The sequence below is a fragment of the Talpa occidentalis genome, unplaced genomic scaffold (assembly GCF_014898055.3).
Source record: "Talpa occidentalis isolate TD23 unplaced genomic scaffold, MPIMG_talOcc4v2.1 talOcc4.7, whole genome shotgun sequence".
Lineage (NCBI taxonomy): Eukaryota > Metazoa > Chordata > Mammalia > Eulipotyphla > Talpidae > Talpa > Talpa occidentalis.
Genome location: NW_023605083.1, coordinates 58,353,688 through 58,370,230, shown reverse-complemented (window position 1 = coordinate 58,370,230; position 16,543 = coordinate 58,353,688). Strand labels below are relative to the sequence as shown.

Genomic DNA, 16,543 nt, shown 5'->3' with positions numbered 1-16,543 from the left:
TAGGCTACGTCAAAATCACCTGAGACATTTGTAAAAAATATGAACCTCTAGAGCTCAAAGACCTACTCAGTCATAATTTCCCTGGGTAGGGCCAAGGAATCTAGGTTTTTAACACGTTCACTAGGTGATTATAACATATTTTATCAAGGAAGTACAAAAGTGCTTTCAATTTTCTTTTTAAGGTTCCTGGTAGAGCTGCTTAACATTAGGAAAAATTTATACTGGAATGCATGATCTTGAACAATGAGAGGAAGAGACTGGATGTACACTCTAGCGGCCTATTGTCTTACCGTTTGTCTCTGCAAACTTCTGAACATCACTCAGGGTTTTCAGTTCTTGTCTTGGACATTCTGATACACACAGTGCTATAGACTTGATCTTCCGGTTTATCAAGTCCAGATTGCATGGATCCAAAAAGAATACATACCTAAAGCATGGAGAAAAATATTGAGATGTTACTTCATAAAACACTCTGCCTCACTGTGTATTTTACTAAGCCTAAAAAAAAGAACACCTATTCCAAATGCCTTCAGATTTAATCATACATGACAAACACTTCACAAACCTAATCACAGATGAATTTTTTTTAAATAATTGCTTATAAGTATGTTTTTTAACATGTGAGCATGGAGCAACTACAGGAATTATATTTTTCTTGATCTATTCTTCTAATATTTAAATTTTTGTAATGTGTACTTTATAATCAGAAATTGTCTATTTTGTTTTTTTAAAAAATAACTAACTTTATTTTATTTGGTCAAATTAATACCAAAAAATTACTGGAATATCCCAATATATCTATGTAGTGGGAATGATAGTTTATATGTAAGTTTTAGTTAATAAATATATTATATATAAAATTATAAAATGAATATATAAACTTCAGCTAATGAATATATAATTATAAAAAATGAATTCTAAATTTGTATGGAATTGAGTATATCAACTGAATGGAGACCAAAGGGATATATACCAAAACTAGCTAAAGTTAGAATAAAGCTATTTCAGTTTTCTTTCTTTTACTTTTTAGAATTCTCACATTCTAGAAAGAATGCAAATTACTTATAAATGGAGATATTATTTATTGAAGTGGTCCATTACATAGACACAAAATAACCCCCAATACAAGTTATCCTTTTTGCATCCTGTACATTTAAACTTAAAAAAGGGAGATTAGTTAGAAATTGCTAAATTTCTTTTTAATGTTATAAAGTAGAATAGATGACAAAGACTGGGGATGTTATCATTTGCCCAAACAGAAAGTAAGAATCAAATACTCTTAAAGGAAAGACTCTAACATTATTGATCAAGAGAAGGAGTATAAGTTGGAAGGGTTCCATGCAACAGTTATAGAACCTCCAGCCCTGGGTTCACAGAAAGTTTTATAAATTCATATATCTGCAAATAGCCTTTCCTACATCATTAAACTCTATTGCTATGCAGAATATTATTCAAATCAGAAAATATAATTAAATATAAAAGTTTGGTGACAAAATTGAAAAGCAAAAATATAAAGTCATTACATGTTCTGAGATGGACAATATAAAAGGATACCACAGGAAAAAAATAAGTCAAAGAAAAAATAGGGGGGAGCCAGATAAACCTTTGCAGGTGGAATAACACTGCACACTTCAGTAGAACAGGTACTAGTACTAGAACCCAGACTAAGGTCAGGTATAAGCTATAATAAAACTAAAGAAATAAATTTTTGAATCTCCATAAGGGGCCCCAATACAATTAATGTTGTATCTAGATAAAAGGAAAGAAAAGAAAACAGGTAGAAAGATGTGGTTTGGAAGTGGGATTCATGGACTGATGACAAAGAGCTAGGGTATAGGTGAAGGGTTTGGTGACATCTGTGGGGAAGCAAGCTTTACTTTACTAACTTTTCCTCCATCTGCAATGTACATCTTACTGAACATGCCAATGTCCGGGACCCTATGCAAAAAAAAGGGGGCTGCACAAAGCCAGCCCTTGGGCAAAGAACACTCAGGTCCTTAAGGAAGTCAAAAACTGATCCTTTACTACCACCCCCACTAATATTATAACAATAAAAATTAAAATAATATTTATTGAGTACTTACTATGTACCCAACACTGTATTAAATCATTTACACAAATTAAGTCATTTATCCTCATGGTAATCCTGCTGTGTATTTCTGGGGGTGGAAGGAAAGGTAGATGGGCAGTGGAACTCGAGTTGGGTGGAGTTAAGTGCACAGCTCCAAGTGACAAGTAATGCCTTGAGAAATAGCTTTAGAAATCACGTGACACCAGAAAACCAGACTTGGGAAAAGGGAATGAAAACCAAAGGGTTCCAGCCTCCCAGAAGGCATAGACTGGATCAAGGCATCACCCTTTATAGGTTCTGAGACTGTTCAGCCATCAACCTTGAGAAGAAAGAAGCAGATCTTCAGAACTGGTCTAGCACAGGTACAAGAGAACAACCGGGTGAGAATAAGGCTATAATGACCATATACTGTAAATCAATACTTCATGTTTTCTAGCCTGTGGATACAGTTTAGAAGAATCTACTTCGACAGAGTAAAAAATAATTAAATAATTTTTTAAAGTAATTAAAAATGGTGTTACTTATGCGCGCGCGCGCACACATACACTATACTTGAAATCACCACTTACCTCCACAGTCCAAGAACACAGTGAACTTAATTTCTTACATATTTTACATATTTGAATGCACGTATGCCACACAGGATTGTATATACACGTACACACACAAAATACGGGTCTTAGCTTCAGAATCTATTAACACTCGACGTCTGGTTGCAGCAAACTGTCACATTCATGACTTTATTTTATCGCCACAACAACTCTAGGAGATGGGGGTCATCCAATTCCACCATAACAAAGCTGAGGCCCCAAAGGCCTACCTAAATGGTCCAAGAGAGCTAAATAAGAGCCAGAGCATGGATTAAACCTACTCCTTCTGAATTGTGAGTTTCACTGTTTCCAATCTGTTCTATTTTCAAAATATTTCCCACAAATAATTTTAACTGTTTTATATTAACTTTGAATATTCTGTTTGTAGCATTCTTTATTTCATAAAATTCATGGCAACCTATTTATAAGTAATTATATTTTAAGTAATTGGTATTTAAGTGAATATTTACAGAGTAGGAATAGTGCTGGCACCAAACAGACAAATTTATGATTCATTAAAACTGCACTTTCTTGCCTTTTGATTTGAAAATGCCCTTAGCCAGGTAAACAAATCATTACATTAGTTTCAGTTTTCACAACAAACAAAAGGAACTATAATGTGGCAATTTTATTTCCTCAACAGAGTAACAAATAACTGACTTTTGACAGTATTACAGGATTTTGGTAGACCAGATTACTATAACAAATCTGTAGATGAATTGTTTTCCATTAGGAGAGCAAGAGATACTAAGTAAGAGGTTATAAAATATTTTAGAAAGGTTTCTTAAATCCTCAGCTTGCTTTCACTCATCCACCAGGTTGGGATGGACACAGGCATGCAAATTCTGAGAGAACATCTCAGACAACTCAGATTACACACCTTAGCTCTACAGACCATCCTTTCAGTGTGGACATCCACTGTTATAGATAATCCTAAATTGAAATTAAAACAAATTTTTTCATTGCTATCCTCAGTGAGTCTGTTAGTAGACATATTAATAACTTAAAAACCTGTTTTGATTAAGTTCTATCTCCTTTAGGAGAGCTGGAATGAATATAATTCCACAGGTGGGGATGAAAGAAGGAAATAAAGCAATGAAAGAAAAATACTCCACAAACAAAACAAGCATTGCATTTACAACACACACATAGCATGACGACATGATCGGGAGAAGAACAGGTTTCTAAAGAGAACGGCAAAATAGTCTAAGCAAGCTTTGAACTTACAAATCAGATGGGAATAATGTTCAGATTAAACTGTAAATCAAACATTATGATGGACAGTAGATAAATGTATATTATAGTCAAGGTAGTTTCTGGGAATTATTGAAAGACAGAAAAAAGATGAATTCATTTTAAATCAAAATTCTTAAAATACACTAAAAAGTTATCCACACAAGGCAGGAGAGAGAGAGAACTAAATAAATAGTCTCTGACACAGTGAGCTAAGGGGCAGATGTGTCAAAGATGAAACCTGGGCAAAGAGGCAAAGGTTGGGCGTGAAAGATGTAAGCTCACACAAAGGACGGGAGGCAGAAGAGGTGACTTTTAAAGCTGTGTTCAGAGCAGGGAGATGAACACTGAATGATCTGATCAAGATAAACATGTCAGAGATGGTTCAAAAACTATATTTAAGCTTTTATTTTTGCTTTCGTCTCTTCACAGAAGATAGGACAAGATGAAGAAAGTAAGATTTAATGAGGAATTATTATGGGCCACAAAGCATCTTAGGTGGTGTTCTGACACATCCTAATTCACAAAGGGCACCAAGACTTACAGGTCAAGCAACTCCCCAAATGCTACAACTGACTTGAACCCTGGGACGACTGGCTCTTTCCACCAGTGCCACTCCAATTCAAACTAGAAAGTGAGAATAAATGTAATGGAGAGTCAGTTACAGACAATCAAGTCAGGCAAGTATGTCCGAACAGTCCTCCTCTGGGACACCGGCGCAGATGAAGCCTGCCTCTGACATGACATAGCGCTGTCCTGGGATAAGGATTAGGTAGGATGATGTGCAAATATTTCATCCACACAATAAGCGTTACTAAGTGTTTACTAAATGTTCACTCCTGACCTAGGCCCTGGGGATACAAAATTCATAAAAAAGAGTTCTTGAATGCAAGTAACTCACAGTCTACACAAGAGACAAAAAACAAATGTGTGCATTTCAAAATGACATGTTTATGTGGCAAGGTTCAGATGGTAGAGGACACAGTGCGATTCTGCAGAGGTTAAGAGGTTAGAGGAAGCATTACGAAGGAAGAGGCAGTATCTAAGCCACATTTCAAAAGAGAGTAGGAATTTTCCAGACAGATGGGGAAGGGCACATTTGAGGCAGAGGAAACTACAGGTATAAAAGCACAGAAGCCCAAAAGAACGTATTTAAGGTATTGCAAACAATCTGATATGGTGGAAGACAGGATGGGACTTCGAAGGGCTACAGACCAAGGAGAAGCAGGAAACAGAAGAAATAGCCTTTCTTTAGAGTAGGAGGGGTTTACAGCTCTGTTCCTTTAGGCAACATGCTTTCTAATGGCCATGCACAGTGATGCCCTGGGAATTACAGCTCCTCAGGTTGGAGGCCAGAGGAGGGAGGGGTGGCACGCCGGCATCACGGTTCCAGACACAGCCTTTGCCATTAAATTGCCTCCTGCTGCCATGGCAACTCTCTGCGGCAAGGTTTTTTGGAGCAAAAGGTGGCAAGCAGATACTAGGTCTGCTGGCCGCCTCCTGCCGAATTTGGCTTCTCTCCTCTCTAATCAGGACAGAAGCACTGCAGCACTGAAGCTACAATGCCGGCTGAAAAATCCCTGTCCCCTTCTTCTTGAGTGATTCCTGACATGTGTTCTCCCCAAAGGGAGAAATAAAAATGGAGTCTGATCATTTTTCCAATGATTACTTCATATCAATTTACAATTTGCAGTCCCTTTCTACAGAGTGTGGTGCCATTAATGAATCACACCAAAAGTGGAAACATGACAGCCTAGTAGGGGCTTCTGTTGTCACTAAATATGAACTGTAGAAAGCCCTGCATCTGTACTTCAGCCACAATGGAATTCTGTCCAGAGGCGGCCTCTTACTATGTGGGTTGCCAACAAGGCAAGACCAGTCATCTCAGCCAGGGTTGGACCCAACTGACCCATGATGGGCTGTATTAAGTAAGGCTGGAGCTGCAGGGTCAGCACACTACATGGATAAAACCCAAGCTAATCCAACACAATCAACTACAATGTATAATACACAATTAAGTAAAAATTGATTGGCCTTCCAGGAACAAACTTAAAGGGAAAGAAACATGTAGAAAGCAGTGATTTGTCTTTAAATTATAACCCGGTGGCGCAGCGGTTGAGTGCTGGGTTGCGAAGCTGCCCGCAGCCTCTACGGCTCCGGCTCTGCAGCTCCGGTTCGATCCCCGGCTGCTCCCCGGCCACCGGAGGAGGGTCCCACATGGTACGCAGACCTCTCCTGCCGCCTGCTGCTCCCCTCAGCAGTGTACTTCGGTCCTTCTGCCTGCTCTGCTCCCCGCTCTGGCTCTGGTGAATTCTCTCACCCTCCCGCGCTTCTGACTGTACCCAGTGCTTGTATAAATAAATAAATAAATAAATAAATAAATCTTTTTTAAAAAAAATTATAACTCTAGATAGTGACAGCAAGAGGTGCACAATATTCATAATGTCCTAATGCTGTATGGACACATTAAAGAGAACAGAAGAGATGGTGGTGAACTGAGGGTAACATGATGCAGGTGATAGAGGAAAGTCTTGTCACTATCCCCAATCCTAGTGAAGAAAAGCAAAAACTGTCCTGAGAAAGAAAGCATTTACTAAAAGAAAAGTCTAAGCATGTACCACACCTTCAAAGACACAATGAAATGCTAACCCACATGGCAGTTGTCCATGCTAGCATTTCTGTGGCACCTGATTCACAGGTAACTGCTAAGAAGAAAGGCTTTTCACTGTCCCTTCTGGTAAACTCAAAGCATTAAGAGCTCAAAATGAAGAGGTGGTAACTAGCACAAAATGGACGGACCCTGAGGTGATTATGTTGAGTGAAATCAGCCAAAAAGTAAAAGACAGTTATCAGATGGTCTCACTTATCTAAGGAATACCCAAAAAACCCCCACAATTATACACAAACAATAGGAGAAATAAAAAATTGAACTTGACAAAAAAGAAAATAATGGTTACCAGAGGGAATAGGAAAAGGGTGGAGGGGATGGGGCATGGAGATAGATGGGGTGTGGACAAGGGTGGTTTAGTGGAGGCAATAAAAAAAAGAGCTGAAAACAACTTAAAACTGTGGAAGAGGCCCATGGATCAGATTAAGACAATAATACTCAAACTATATTTATCTCTGTGACCTTACTTCCCATGGGTCTTCTTTCTTTTCTTCAAACACTCACATACTTTCACCTCAGGGCCTTTGCACATCTATCTGCCTGGAATGTTCTTTCTCTAGATAGCAGCATGGCTATTGTTAGTTCCCTCATCCTTACTGATTCAAAGCTTCACTCAAAAGTTAGCATCTCAAAGAAGCCTTCCCTGTCAGCTATCTAAAATGCCAGTTTTCTACTCCCATGTACCTTATCCATCTTTCCTGCTTTATTTGATTCTCCTCAAATTACAGTCACTAACACACTGTGTATTTTGCTTATTATCTGTTTTTGCTGGTACAACAGCAGCTCTGAGAAGGCTATTTGACTGTCTAATTAATCACCATATCCCCAGTGCCTAACACAGTGTGGAATAGGAAAGAAGCTCCACTGCTGCTGAATTAATAGATGAATGGTAATTGTGTAAAGTTTTGCCAAGGAAGGTACAAGTAGAGGGAAAAATAAAGAACATATTTTAGCTGAAAAAACACTCTCATTCAGGCAACAAAAATTTATTGAACACCTCTGCTGGGTGCAGGACTAAACAAACACTAGCAATATAGTGATAAATGAGACCAACAATACAAACAAGTGTCTTCCTTCCCAGCATTTACAGTCCAGAAGTAGGGAAGCAATTAAAAAATCAATGCATAAACACTATCACAGAGAAAAGGGGACAGGCAAGGATCATAAAAGGGCCCCAAAAATGGAGAGCCAGGATGGTAGTTTCCAAAAGAAGGGAAATTTAAAGCTAGAATCTAAACAATGAGCAAAAGTTATCAAGGTGTGATGAAAGAGCAGATGGTTGGATAGGCAAACTGTAACTAGATCATGTGGGGTCTTTTTTTTTTTTTTTTAAGATTTATTTATTTATTTGTTTGTTTATTTATACAAGCACTGGGTACAGTCAGAAGCGCAGGAGGGTGAGAGAATTCACCAGAGCCAGTGTGGAGAGCAGAAAAGGCAGACTGATGAAGTACACTGCTGAGGGGAGCAGCGGGTGGCAGGAGAGGTCTGTGGGCCATGTGGGACCCTCGCTGGAGGTGGGGGATGGAAACCAGTGCTGCAGAGGCTGCGGGCAGCTTCACAGCCCAGCGCTCAACTGCTGCGCCACCGGGGAGGTCCGATCATGTGGGGGTCTTAATAAAGATATTAGAAAGTTTGGAGTTGATCCTAAAGATGCTAGGAAGCCACTGGGCGTTGAGATTCTGGACCTTGGTGAAATTTTGAGTTTCCTGAAGTTGTGAGCAAAATTCACCAAAATAAATATGGAGGATGAATGTGGAAAAGGCAAGAAAGAAAGGTGACTGGTTACGAGGCTACTGAATCTCTACCAAGAAATGCTGACTTGGACTAGGGTGGGAATGGGAATGAAAAGCAGCAGATTTCAAAAGCATTTGGCACAATTAAGAAAACTTTACAACTGATCATATGTGGTGGGAAAGAAGAAATTAAGAACGATGTTTGGCATCTGATTTAGCGCAGGCTGGCTAGCACATTCTGGTGGAGACTTGTGCTCTGTTCAAGAAGGGAACTCAGAAGGAGAGATAAAGGTCATGTTCCAACTTTAGAAAATTTGAATCTGGGTGTCTGTGGAGTGTCGAGGTTGATCTAGACATTTGGTTATAGCGTTGTAGTAGAGAAATCTGGACAGAAGACAGAGATTTTAGAATTGTTGACATATAAATGATAGTATTACTCCAAGGAGTGCTTGTGATCACCAGAGTGAATGTGTAGAGTTGAGATTCTGGACCTTGGTGAAATCATGACTCTCCTAAAGTTGGGAGCAAAATTGAGTGGGTAAATTTGCATGTCAGAGAATAGACAGTTCATACTTCAAAATTTAAGGCAAACTGCCAAAGTACCCCAAAGAGATTAAAACTGAGAGTAAAATAAGACAAGCAAAGAGCCAAAAGAGATTCTAACATTACAAAACAAAGGCATGGGACTGCAAAAGCATGTGGGATGAATAAATGATGTTCCTACTTAGCTACGGTGTCTCTATCTTCCTTATACACGTAATGTAAAGAGAGAAACAATTACTGAAATGGTAACCAAGAATCGGTTATCAAATTGAGTCTCTTACACTAAACTGAGACAAGAAAACAAATTAAAAACATACTTAAAAAATATTTTACAAGAGCTACAAAAACCAAAAGGCTTCACTTAATCTAGTTAACTGGAAGAACACTCCTAAATCAAAGTTTATTGTTGACACTAGATAGAGGAGATATTCTCAAAATCAACTTGTTTCAGCATTCACACTGAGAAATAATATATGCTAAGATCCAATGGCCATGGTTTCAGTTTTCATTTTAGTTTAACAGTTTTATCGAGATATAATTCACACATAAAATTGACCTATAAACTGTACAGTTCAATGTTTTGTACAATTCAATGTTTAAGTGTATTTTATAAAGTCATTTCAACCATCACCATTATGTTACTTTAGAACATTTCATTGCCCCAAAAAGAAAACTCACACCCATTTGCAGTTACTATCCCCATTATGCCTATTCTGGGCATAATGTCTTAGGCAGTCATTATGCCTATTCTGTGCAGTTCATAGAAGTGGAATCATAAAATACGTTCTTTTCTGATGGACTTCTTTTACTTAATATAATGTTTTCAAATTTCATCCATGTTATACAAGGCATCAATATTTCATTCCTTTTTATGGTTGAATAATATTCCATTGTATGCATGGATTTTGCTTATCCAGTCATCAGTTAGTACATATTAGTGTTATTTCTCTTTTTGGCTATTAGAAATACTGTTGTGAACGTTTGGATGCAGGTACTTGTGTGGACATAAGTTCTTATTTATCTTGGGTAAATACCAAGGAGAGGCACATGCTGGGTCGCATGGTAACTCTACGTTTAATATTTTGAGGAAATGTCAGACTTCCCAGTTGATGTAATGATGTAATGATGTAAATGTCAGACTTCCCAGACTTCCCAGTTGATGTAACTATCCCAGTTACATCATTTTATGTTTCCACCAGCAATGCCTAAGGGAAAGCCACATCTTTGCCAAGACTTATAAATATATGTGTTTTTTTGTTGTAATTATTCCACTGACTATGAAGTGGTTAACTCATGGTTTTGATTAGCAATAACATTATGACTAATATTATTGAGCATCTTTTCATGTGCTTATTGGTTCCTCATTCTCTTCACTGGAGAAAGTCCATTCAAATCCTTTTCCCATAAGTTCCTATTTAATCATTGAGAAAGACAGAGTAAGAGAGAGAAAGACGCTAGATATTATTTCAAAAATCACATTACAAGAGAAAATAAGGATAAAGACAGAGGGAAAAAAGAGCACTTAGGAGAAAGTATAGGAATCAAAGTACTAGAGATCAAAAAAACTCCATTGGGCAAAGAACACACAAGCTAGAAGGAGAGAAAGGTTATGGTTAGAATTCTTGAATTAGTTTGAATTGATTTTATAGGTGGAGCAATTAAGGGTGACCACAAAGACCAAGCTGTGACTATGGAAGAATGAATTCTGAAAGCTCCACTGAGAAGAAAGTCAAACATTTCCCAGGGCTAGAGTGAGAATCAATGAGACAGAACACATGAAAGTGCTTTGCAAACTACACAAATATAAACTTGGTTAAAATAGCTGCGCTGCCCTTTTGTTGGTTAAAAAGGGAAGATGCTTTGATAAGTACTTTGAAACTTGTTTTGGAAAATGATAATAAATAGCAGTTTAACATTTATGACAATGCCAGGCAATGTGCTAAGAAGTATATATCATTTTTCAGATTTATTCATCCAAAACACCCTAGGAAGTAGTATTATCTTCAATTTCACAAATGAAGATCTTCAGATCAAGCACAATAAAGCTTTTTTCTCCTGTGTAAAGTGTGCTGGCTTACAATGTAAATTAACACTAGTTATCTGCCTATTGGATCTATCTTTAGACATATCCTCAATGATATGATAAATCTTACCCATCATATGAAAACTACAAATACTCTTCTTATTCTATTGGTTTTATCGTTATTATCAGAGAATAAACCTTTCTGATAATCAAACATGCCCACCTTGTAATTTCTTTATTTTATTTATTGCTTTAACAATTCATAAATGATGTCCTCTCTACAACAAAGGTAAGTCTAATTTATTTGTTTAAAACTTCTTATCTCATCTAGAATCTATTTTGCATGGTGTGGGGTTAGAATCAATCTAAATGTTTTCTTTATATTATTATCAACACTGCTTTGGGTTAAACACACATTGGTTTTTGTTTCTATTTTATTTCTCTGGTATTTAATCACTATCAGTTGATTTCAGACATTTCTATTTTGTTTTTGTCCCATTATTAGTCTATATTCAGGTAGTCTTGTTAATATACTTTGTAATAGGTTTGGATCTAGAATGGCAAAACCCCATTTCTTCCCTTCTATGTTACACAATCACTAATTAGGCAATGACAGCTACAGAAATGTGACCCTTACTTAGATAATGAGTAACCCCCACACATGTTTTGTTTGGCTCTTATACTAATTGTCAATATTTGAAAATCAGAACACTAATAGGTACACTGGTCTGAATGTGTCTCCCCACCAAAATTCATATAGTGAATCAAAAATTCAAAGGTATTGGGAAGTATTTAGAGCTGGGAGGGGAGGGGTAAAGGGGTTGATTAGATTAGGAGAGTGGAACACTCATGAATAGGATCTGTGCGTTGTAAAAGAGGTTCCAGAGAGAGCCCTCACTTCATCCACTGTGTCAGGACACAGCAAAAAGATGCCAGCTATGATTCACAAAGAGAGCCCTCATAAGAACATGACTGTGCTGGTGCCTTGACCTTGAACTGCCAACCTCCAGAACTGAGAGAAATTTGCTGTACTGGGTTATAGCAGCCTCAATGGAGGTCATCTGGTCTCACTACTTTCTTTCTGTAAATAATAGATTTCTGGCTTCTCTTGAAAACTTAGCATCACTAGGCCCATCTTCTCATATGCTAAAAATCAGTTATAAGTGAATAATAGCATTCTCCTTTTATGAGGCACACACATATGAAGTTCAAAGTGTCTAACATTCCCTGTTGTCTTCTTATTCCCATCCCACTTAAATGATTTATAGTGTATGCCCAGAGACCTTTGGATTTGGAAGCTCTGGTGAAACCCACCAGTTTCCTTTCTGCCTTCAAAGTCAGAAAGTTTGCTGTTAATTTGGTGCTCAACTTCAGTAATAACACTTTGTCTAGATTTCTGGTCTAATCACCTCTCTATTTCTGGTATGAATCCTGGTATTTTATCCCCATTTAATTGTCTTACAATGCATGCACCTAAATCTACTCCTATCAAATTATTTTGTGAACAAGAATATTTTTTAAAAATGTCTTTTGCCTGAAGTTCTTGCCTCCTTCTTTATTTTGTGATTTACACTATTAATCAAGTTCAATTCAAACCCTATTGGGATTTAACTGGTGTTGTATTAAATCTATAAATTAGTTTGGTTTGAATACTATCAAACAGAAGTAGATTATATTTCTCTTATTATTTTTTCTTTCTATTAAGCATTACAATTCTCTGTATTTACTCCTATATCTTTCTAAATTTTATTTAATAAAACAAGTATTATCTTTTTCATTATTTCTGCCTACTGATAAAATAAATGATGATGGAATTCAGTTAAGTGTATGTTTTATGACCCATGATTTAAGCATCTCATTTCAAGATATATTTTGTTGAATTTCTTAACATTTAGATTATAGTTCCTTGTCATTGGCAAATATTATTTTTCTCTATATACCCATTCCATTTATCATTTTTTTATATATTTGTTGAAGCTAATTATTCAAAACAGTGTTATAAAATAAGGTATTATATTAATTTAAGATAGACTATTTCTCTATAATATTGGTATCTGCCATTACTAGAAATTCCATCTGCTTCCTTTTATGCCCTCAGACTTTAAATATATTTTTGACAAAAGTGCCAACATAATTCAATGTGGAAAGAATTTTTTCAATAAATGCTCCTGGAATATGTGGGCTTTAGGATGAAGTAGGGGGAGATGAATCTTGACCTCTTACATTGTACAAAAACATTAAATCAAAATGGACCACAGATATAACTATTAGGGCTGAATGAATAAAAAAATTCCAGAAGAAAACTTAGAAAAAAATTTTTGTGACTTTGGAGTACAGGAATTTCTTCAAACACTAAAATAAACTAATAAAAGATACATTTTTATTGTGTGGCTTAAAAATTTATCTAATGAACAAATTGATCAAAGTTAAAAACTTTCACTTGTCAAAAGATACCATTAAGAAAATGAAAACATAAACCACAGAGCAGTGAAAACATTTACAAGATATCTATTTGACAAAGGTCTTGTATCCAAAATATATAAAGAACTCTTATAATTCATTTTTAAAAAGCCAATTTGTCTAAAAATGTGCAAAAAATTTAAGTACTTCACAAAAGAAGATATATGTCTGGTCAACCAGCACTAACAAAGATGCTCACTCTCACTGGTCAATAGAAATGTTTTAATTAAAACCACAATGAGATAGTGCTGGAATAGCTGAAATTAAAAAGACCAACAAAAGAGAAGACAGATCAAATACAACCCTCATGCTTTCATAGTAGGAATGTAAAATGGTGCAGTCACTTTAGAAAACCACCAATTTGTTATAAAGTTAAACATGGTTTACATATGACTCAGCAAATACCAATCATAGGTATCTACTCAACAGTAATGAAATATATGTCCACAAAACATCATGCATTATTCATAATAGAAATAAATCAAATATGGAAATGGCACAAATATCCAAATATTGGTGAAAAGATAAACAAAAGGTGGTATAGCCACACAATGGAACACAACAGTAATTAAAAAAGAACAAATTACTGTTATATTTAACAACATGGATTTTTACATTATTATGCTATGTTTAAAAAGCCACATAGATAACACAACACACTGTATGAATCCATGTGGATATTATTGTAGAAAACGGAAATCTATACCTACCGAAAGCAGACCAGTGGTTGCCTAGGGATAAGGATGGGGCAAGGATGGGCAGCAAAGGAGCAAGAGGTAATTTTCTGGGAATGACAGAAGTGTGGATTGTGGCAGAGAGTACATTCTAATATAATTATCAAAACTCAACTATACATTTAAAATGGGTAAATTTATATGCAAGTTATATCTCAATAAAAGTATAAAAATACAATAATTTAAATTTCATCCTGAAAACACACTTTACAAAATCTAACTTAATCTAAAGTGAATCAGTATACCCAGAAAGAGGACTGGATTTTGTCCTGTGCTTCTGGAAGTTGACCTCTGACCTCTAAGCCTTATAGGATTGTCTTTATTTGCCTGAGGCCTTAGATCACAGTCTAACAATGTGAGTTAAAGTGGACATTCCAGACCTCAGGGTGAGAGTCAATCACTTAGAAAGACCAGCAATATCATACAGACTGGCAGTTTTAGTTCATGTGGTTATCAGCTTAATCATAGGGGCTAGATACTGAGTGAGTCACCTAAGCAAAGAATCTGCCTGCATAATGGAGTTCCAATAAAATTCTGAACACTGAGGCTTGGGTGAACTTCCCAGCTAGCAACACTCCATGTGTATTGTCACACGTCAACACCTGGGAGTTAACATGTCCATACTTCATGGGAAGAAAACCCTGAAGCTCTGCCCTATTCACTTCTTTCATTACCTGATTTTAATCTGTAACCTTTCCCTGTAATAACCACAAATATTGAACCTAATGTGGTCTTGTAGCTATCTGAATTTGTAACTGATATCAGACATGAGGGTATTGTTATGGATACTCAAACTTATATTTAGTGTCTGAAATGAGGGTGGTTGTTTGTAAACTGTGCACCCTCTAATTTCTTAGTAGCCCTCAACTCTCAAATACAGATGAACATTAAGATGGCAAACTAATGATAACAAAATTCACAGTTGAAGTGGTTATTAATTTCCTAAAGTACAATATATTACAAAGGTCATACCTACATGCTTAGATGTAACTGACAAAAGCTTTTTGGACTCTATAGCTACCTGGTTAATGTGGAACCAAACCACATAGTGAGACTGGGTTGAGCAAGTGTAATCGGCTGTTTAACTAAGATGTGGCAAATGTACACACCTAAGATGATAACACAGAGGATAACCAATCACCCTGTCCTTGTCTGGGTGCACTCATGTCATCTAATTTGGCTAGTGGCTATTTACTTCCTTATTTAGTGCCAGGGGCCAGCCTGGGCAAACTGTCATGTCAGGGGTTCCCGTCGGAATCTGAGGGATTGGGGGAAGGGGGAGGGGGAGTGAGGAGATGCAGACACCTGATCAGGGAGCAGACATCATCCTGCTGAGGGTCTCAGCAGCCCTTTATTTGTACATTTCAAGCAAACTGTGAGAGTGCATAAGCATAAGCATTAAGGCAGGAAGATAACAATTATTACATCTTTCTCAAGAACAGCCAAGGGTCTATTTGCCCACCTGCAGAGATCGTGACATTTATTATTTTTTGATTTAAAGAACGCACAGTTGCTAAACAAAAGTGTTCTTAGAGTAGTCATTTACCTTAAACAGTCATTTTTATTACTAGCAAAAAGCTTATGTGACTGCAACTAACATTTCTATGTTTGCCATAGTGAAGGATTAACTAAGGGCTGAGGGAAACAAAGGGCAGGAAGTTACCTGGGGGAAGGGAGACAAAGGGATTTTTTTCTAAATAACCTATAAAGCTTAGACTAACATCTAACCAAATGATTAAAGCAAAAAACAGAAGGCTTTTATATAGAAATCATCATCTACAGTATAGTGTTTCAATATTGATTTGATATTAAGGAACGAAGGGCCTGAAGGGCGTTAATGCCAGGCAAGCCACACTGACTCTTCCCTATACCCCAGCTCTCAATTAAGGGAGGAATTCTCCTAATCTAATAAAAGAGTTTTTTCTATCTATTACTCCTATACTTACCTAGTCAGCCTAGTTTTCGTATTTAACTTTAAGATCAAGGGAAAATTTCTTTTTCTGTAAGATTGCTGATTGTTGTTTGTAGTTGTAAGGAGCTACAAATATTTTATCGGGGGCAGGGTAGGAGATGGTTATAGCTTTTGGTCCCCAGAATGGTTAATACGTGACATATCAGTAGTTGTAACATTGACTATTTTCAAGTGCATTGTTTGTGCTGCCATAGTTATTAGCTCAATCAGTCACAAAATTGTTGTTGACTTATTCTTAAACGCATACTCTAACAGCTACCATACTAATTGTCACATCCAGAGGAATCAGCCCTAAACAAACAGGAAGAATTTAGCAGGAGCCGGCTATGGTGCCTCCTGGCTTATTTGGAATTTTCTTACACTTGGAGTATGGCTCCCCTCTGTCAACCAACTGCTATTTTTAACTTTAAAGTAAGAGAATTTCCTTCTCCATTTAGCCCTTGCCTCAAAAGACCACAGTATCCATATTAAAGACTTGGCCAAGGGATGTTTACAGCCTTTTGTTCCCAGAAG

The 16,543-nt window shown here is 36.8% G+C and overlaps 1 protein-coding gene across 3 annotated transcripts in view; it reads right to left on the bottom strand.

The window, feature by feature from the left end:
- SLC44A1 (solute carrier family 44 member 1) overlaps positions 1-16,543 on the bottom strand; it is a 167,048-nt gene that overhangs the window by 83,950 nt on the left and 66,555 nt on the right. For all 3 annotated transcript variants that reach the window (XM_037494487.2, XM_037494485.2, XM_037494486.2), the window contains exon 4: positions 291-427. In XM_037494487.2, the coding sequence (XP_037350384.1) occupies positions 291-427 (137 nt within the window). The remainder of the gene's footprint in view (positions 1-290; positions 428-16,543) is intronic.